The sequence below is a fragment of the Dendrobium catenatum genome, unplaced genomic scaffold, assembly GCF_001605985.2.
Source record: "Dendrobium catenatum unplaced genomic scaffold, ASM160598v2 fragScaff_scaffold_1250, whole genome shotgun sequence".
NCBI classification, from domain to species: Eukaryota; Viridiplantae; Streptophyta; class Magnoliopsida; order Asparagales; family Orchidaceae; genus Dendrobium; species Dendrobium catenatum.
In genome coordinates this window covers 313,818-320,828 of record NW_021319712.1, presented here as the reverse complement: position 1 = coordinate 320,828, position 7,011 = coordinate 313,818, and the positions used below count along the sequence as shown (strand labels likewise).

The 7,011-nt window shown below is 37.2% G+C and overlaps 1 protein-coding gene across 1 annotated transcript in view; it reads left to right on the top strand.

Moving 5' to 3' along the window:
* The window catches only part of LOC110110705 (endoribonuclease Dicer homolog 2a-like), a 96,098-nt gene extending 90,605 nt beyond the window's left edge, over positions 1–5,493 (top strand). Inside the window, exons 10-11 of the mRNA XM_020842300.2 lie at positions 3,606–3,884; positions 4,870–5,493. Coding sequence (XP_020697959.1) covers positions 3,606–3,884; positions 4,870–5,214 — 624 coding nt within the window. The 3' untranslated portion in view covers positions 5,215–5,493. The remainder of the gene's footprint in view (positions 1–3,605; positions 3,885–4,869) is intronic.
* The last annotated feature ends 1,518 nt before the right edge of the window (positions 5,494–7,011 follow it).

The following is a 7,011-nucleotide window of genomic DNA, read 5'->3' as shown; positions in this document are numbered from 1 at the left end:
GTCCACTCACTGGAGCTCCTCCTGATCAATCCACATGTCCTCCGTCTCCGATTTCCCTGTCCAATGAACTATGTACCTGCGGTGACCTCCTTCCTTTGTGGAAATGATCTCATCATCTATTAATGCTTCAATTTTCTCCGCTATGGGTAAGTGGGGGTAAATTGGGGAGTGGAGGTAGGCTGGGGGGATCTCACTTGGTGGGTTCTCACAAGGCTTATTTTCAATTGGATTATTAGGGTTCAACTCGGGTCCCTCAAAGGTTACTAGATCTTCTATATTAAATGTAGGATTGAAGTTAACCCTTTAGGGGGTCCAGCATATAAGCATTACTATTTATCTTTGACATTATCTTCAAGGCCCAGCGCTTCTAGCATGCGACTTCTTCACGGAGGGATCCGTACCATCACAAAGTTTCCAACCTCGAATTCTTTAAATCTTTTCTTGTGATCTGAAATAAGCTTATAATTGGAATTACTTTGTTCAATGCTTCTTTTAATTTCTTTATGAAGCTCCTGGAGATGAGATGCAAATGCATATGCAAAAGAATCGGTATGCATGATGAATGATAAGAATCAAGGCTCACCCAAATGTTTTAAGCAGAAATAACTTTGGAGGACAACAGACTACAAAACGCACACACAACATACTAACTCACACGAACATATAGCTAGAAAGGTGGATGAGTCACAACAAAAGGGGTCTAAAGTGTTCGGTCTAAGGGGACTGGTGTAGGAGGAGCAATGAAGACGTTCTTAGCTACCAGGGTACTTCTATGGGAAGTCTGAGTTAAAGTCGTAGGTAGTCTCCTAGGGTCGACAGTGTCATCTAGTAAATTTATCCAACTAGGAGAGGGATTGTCCTGAACAGGGAAGGACAAGAACATAGTGGGCAAAACAAATGAATCAGGAACAAGGTAAGATGATTGGTCCTGACTCACAGCCATAATGGGATAGCTAAACGAGTCATCAGCAGGTATGGGACTTAAGAAATGGGGTATGGTATCCATTACAGAAGTGATCACAGCAGCTAGATTGGTGATATGAATGTGTAGGTTAAGACTCTCTCTAACATAAAAGTCGGTACGAGGAGTGGTGAGATAAGTCCAATCAATAAAAACACACTCTTTCAAATGCAAATCTAAAGGGGCAACTCCTAACATAGACTCCCATAAAATAAGAGGATGCTTAATTTTCAAAATAAACTCAGAATTGTTCAGATTCAACTGACTGTCATCCAAATTCATATTAATAATCTTAGTAGGATCAGGTTCGGGGTCAATTAAATTAGAATCTTCCAAATTTAATTCCACAGGGTTCAAGGTCAGATCAGTGTCGTTCGAGATCAAATTAATATCCTCAAGGCATACTTTGTTCAAAGACTTATCCTCGAAGAGACTAGGATCGGGGTGGGTTAAGGTGTCGACGTTTACAGGTTCTAACTTTCCTAGTTCAGTGTTTAAGTCATTCTGGGAGTCTGATTCAATCACTTCTATTCCATCCTCAAAGAATTCTTCATCATTAGTGATATCACTAGCATCGCACTCAGTCTCAGGTTTAGGGAACCTCATCGTCTTAATGTCTTCCTTTATTATAATCATACTTGCAGGGTCAAGGACTAGGAAGGCTAAAGGTTGACTGGGAGGGCTAGAAGTAGGTCCAAGTGGAGAGTCATAAGAGATTGGTCTAACAGAAGGCCCAGTAGAGGGTCGGTCATCAAGGTTAGGTGAAGACCTATAAGGTGGGGCAGCAACTCGGATGTTACTAATGGGTGGTGGTCTTGACCACAATAAGGTCCACGGTTTGTTCTGTAAGGGTAGGGTGGTGCTCTAAATGACGGTCACTAGGGGTAGGGGTATTGAGAGTGTAATATCCAATGGTTTGATGGGCAGGGGGGGACCTAAACTTAGAATCAGCAGGTTGTCCACAGGTAGATGGTCTATATTTTAAGTTGAGTTCTCTCCTCATGTCTCTCCAATTAGAGATAGGATACTCACCGCGAGACTCTTTATGATCTTCCAATCTTGCCCAAAATTGAAGAGCTCGACCTTTAAGGTGAGACCTAGCGATGCTAACCTGGTGGGATTCAGGGATATGACATGATTCAAAATAGTCATCTAGTTGTTTGGCCCATTCCCTAAAATAGTAAGGCTCCGAGGAACCATCAAAGGTAGACAAACGATAAGGTGACTCTAAGTGAGGTCGTGGAGGCCTATGCTCATGTCTCGGGTGATAAGCTGAGTGGGGCATGTAATTAGAGTGGGGATAGTCAACGGATTTCTCCGTCATAATCCTAGTCATATTGCCCACTAGGTTAACGATCTCATCTAATCTCTTTTGGAGTCTTATCGGGTCCATCGGGAAGCGTCAAGTGATAATCATAGAAGATTGGGTGTAGGGGGACACTAAGGAGGGCTTCTAAGTCAAAGGCAGCGGCAAATCCCAACGAAATGCTTGCTGAAAAGGTAACTACAGCAGCTGGAAAGTTCAGGGCAGCAAGCACAAATGAGGGGTGAAGTTACCTAAGTGGTTTTGGCAAGGTTCCAAGGCGTGGACAGCACCTAAACAGTGACTCTAGGTTCACTAACGGAAGCCTAACAGCTGCAGGAATGAGTGGACAGCAACTTAACACTACCTAGAATTCACTCTAAAGGCCATACTAAGTGCAGAAAATTAGTGGACAGCAAGTTAAGTAATGGGCCAAGTTGTCTAAGTGTTTAGGAAGGGTTCTAAGGTGTAGACAGCACCTAAACATTAACTTAAAGTTCACTATAGGACGTCTAAAAGCTGTTGGAACAGTGAGGACAGCAGTAAAACCTCAAGGTGGAGTTGTCCTATGCACTTAGAAATGTTACAAGTTCAATGGCAGCAAAAAGACACTAGCTAGGGTGACTTAAATGCTCATGAAAGTGTGCAGGAAATGCATGGACAGCAGCTAAAACAGCAAGTAAGTTGAAACTACGCAATGATCTGATTTTGTGAAACAATTGCCACTCTTAGGAGTTGTTTGAGATCTGATTTTTTTTTTTTTTTGGTTTTATTTTTGAAGAACAGGTATTTATATTTTTTTAGTTTTTTTAATTCTTTGTTTTTTAAAAGTGCTATTAAAAAGAGTAAATTATCTTTTATTTGTTTTCATTTTTCATTTTATTAACTAAAATCCATCCCAGCTAGGACCCACCATCACCTTCCATCATCTACTGCCACTAATGCTAGCCATTGCCGGACATCGTTACTATCGCCGCCTTCATAATATTCAATAAAAGCAAAAAACAACACTTGTGATATCAAATATGTTAGTATTTTGTATCAAAACATTATTAAAACAAAACAACGAGCATAAATGAATAATTTAAACTAGAAGTTATCAGAAATGGCCCGCTTAGCTTTTCCTTTTATTGTCCTTTTGTTTTTGCCACCTATAGGATATATTGCAGTACAGTACAAGTGTTTACCATACAAAGCTGCTTACGTTGTTTGCAACTTGTCTTCTCTTATGAAAGCTTATTATGGCCTGTTGATTATTCTTAGAAATATTATATTCTATTAATGTTTTTAGAATATTCTACGTTTTCTGTATGCTCTAATTTCAAATTCTTGCTGTTGCAGAGGCTTGAGTTCTTAGGTGATGCTGTTCTGGACTATTTGATAACCTTGCACTTGTTCCGTAGTTATCCAGGAGCGACACCGGGATTGTTAACTGATCTCAGATCAGCTTCTGTTAATAATGATTGTTATGCTCACGCGGCAGCTAAAGTTGGCTTAAACAAACATATTCTTCATGCATCACCAGAGTTGCACAGGCATATGACGTTTTATCTTAACAATATTACGAGATCTTTTTCTGGATCATCTTGTGGATGGGAAGCTGGGGTTGCTCTTCCGAAGGTAAAGCATTTCTATTTGTGTTTATTTCTTGTTAAATTACTTCACTCAAGGTACTTTTCATGTGCCACATTTATTTTCGTCATTTGTGCTTGCTGCTTTTAGTAATTGTTAGGTTAAGTTTTGAGAAGTAAAGCCCTTTGAAGGGTTTGGCGATAGAATAGAATGACTCTGTACATTTGACTACTCATGCAAACCTATATGTTTAGGTTGTTTACTTCATATATCGTGGTCCTTGCTCATTAAGGAATTAGCCGTTTTACTTGTACCAGGTGAATACTGGCAGGTACATTGAATTTTTTTCATTATTTTGAGAACTAACTATGCAAAAAATTGCAATATAGTTTGTCTAGGTAGTTCATGTTAGAATTTAAGAATTCGGATTAAGAAAAAAAAATTTGTAATGTTTGCAATGTAGCTCAACCTGAAGTGAATGTAATATGATGGCCACAGCAAAATTTGGGAAAACTATTACGTCCGGACTCCAATAAAATATTGGCATATAGAATGTACACGTGTCCGCAAAATTTTATGCCAAGTGCGCCAAAAGTGCGGGTAAAGTGCAGGTAAAACGCAGTCAAAATGCAATCTAAAAGCGCAGTCAAAATGCAGCCCACATGTCAAATTTTAATTGGTTATCCAGACCTATATCTACGTCGGGTGTCCAGACCTAATAATTTGCCCAAAATTTGGGTTGTGTTTTCTTTTCAATCAAATCATGCAATGATGGCCACAGCACTTAACCACCAATTAGGTGAACCTGGAAAATTCTCTTGTGCTTTTGTTCGCTGAACTTTTCTTGTCTTTTCGAAATTAAGAGTATCGAACGTAGATCATGCGGGATGGAAACGCTCCGTCGACCATGAAGCCAGAGCTCGATCTGTTTTTTTTTTTTTTTCTTTCAATTTTCTGTCATTCTTTTTTTCTCTTTCGTCTATCACCAATAGTTTTGGACTTCACAAATGTAATTTATTTATTTGCTTGACAGGTATTAGCTGATGTAATTGAGTCCATTGCTGGAGCAATCTATCTTGACTCAGAATGTAACGAAGAAGTAGTTTGGAATAGTATCCGGCCATTGTTGGAACCTTTGGTTAACCCTGATACAATGGAAATACATCCTGTCAGGGAACTAGAAGAGTTATGTTCCCGGAAATCATACACAAAATCTTTCTCAAAAGAATTCAAAGGCGGTTTAGCCTCTGTTACAGTAGAGGTTGATGCTGATGGTCGTGTTCATCAAGCTACATCTACAGCTAAAAACAAGAAAGATGCCAAAAAGCTAGCTACAAAGGAAGTTCTAGTTTCTCTTAAACAAAAAAGCCATACTTGACCTGCAATTCATTTTCTTTATTGAAAATGTGCATCCTTGAAAACATAGGCTTCCTTTGGGGCGGCTTTCTTAATGCTTTTTAAAGCAGCTTTTTAGTACAAGAAAAATTTATAGTAAAGAATTATTTTTAAAATACTAAAAAAGCCGTCCCAAACAAGATCACCTAACTCTAAATCTTATGGAGCACATATGTACTTGAATAAAATTCTCAATGAGTTGATGTATTTTTAATAGTAAAGAAACTTGCTATACGACGGTTATCGGTCTTCATTATTGCAATTTTTTGGCAAGATATTTTTTTTCTTTTTGGAATGTAGGTATCTATCTGCTGCCACTTCAAAGGAAGTGTTTGGTGGCGTAACTAATCCCTCAACGGAGCCTTGCGATGCCACTCATAGGCATTCAGCCCACACTCGCTTTGCCCCACTGAAGAGGCGAGACCGTAGTAGATGGGATTTGAACCTGGAATGGGGGATTTTCAACCTTGCTCGCCCACCAATCACCTTAAGTCTCGATGGGTGCTTTTTGGCAAGTTTTGTTGTATTATGTTTGTAAAATCCGTAGTTGATTTGTTTCTTTGTCCCATCAGCTATAGTTAAAATAATATTAGATGCCTTTTAATATGCTGCTAATATTATTTTTGGAACTCATACTTGGATCATGTTAATGTATGAAGTGAAATCAAATATATTCATTTGCAAACCGCAGAAATTGAGAAATCTCCTCATATTTATGAGCACAAACAATACTTAAATTATTGGCTTGACTCTATTGGTTAGAGACTTAGAGTTCTGGACTTCACTAATTGAAAAATTAAATATATACATCTAAAGCTTAATCTATGCTTAAAGTGAGCGGTGGGTAAAATGAAAGTAAAATGAGTGATGTGGTTGATGGCCGGCGGTGGTGAATGTTGGTGGCCGGAAGTGATTAATGCTTTGTTTTTTATAGCTTTATTATTTCTTAAAATAATTTTTTTAGTATAAAAATTAAAATTTTTATATTAAAAAATTACTTTAAATAGTAAGAAAGTCGTCTCAAACAAAATCTAATGTTGGTTGGTTGTTGACGGTAGTAATGATGATTAATTTGTGGTATATTTAAGTTTCAACCTAAATCTAAGAAATTTTAAATACATAAAACATTAATCAGATTGTGAATTTTAAATGTATTAAAATTTTAAAATATATTTATTTTATTTTAAATTAAACATCAAAATTCTCAAAAATCTTTGTATTTAAAATATTTTATGATCCTTTTATTTCAAATTAAATAGTCCTTTAATAAGAAGAACTTTTGTTAAATTTTGCCAATGTAAGATTTTTTTAAAAAAATTATATTAAGGAACTATCTATCATCTAGGTGCACTACAAGTCTAAAATTCTTTGAAATCAACAAATGCATTTTCTCCTTCCTCACTCTTCCTCACATGCATTGGTGCTGACTCAAACACTCTCATCCACCCAACCCCATGTGAGGTGAAGCTTATCTTCCAAACATTCCATGTGACTCCTTTGAATAAGCCAAATGCTTGGAAGAACAAAAGTCATATAAGCTAATTGTGCTTGCACATGCAAACCAAACCCTTCAATGGAATTTCTAAATTTGTAACATGCAAAATTTATAGCAAAATTCAACTCTTTGACCTTTTATTGATATAACAAACACATTAAATGAAATATTTTTTTCTAATGTAACCTTAAGAGTGTTCCATTCACACTAATGACTAAATTATGAGGATAATTGTAACCAATACAAGTAATTTTTAAATTTAGCCCTTCTATTTGTAGTTTTCCA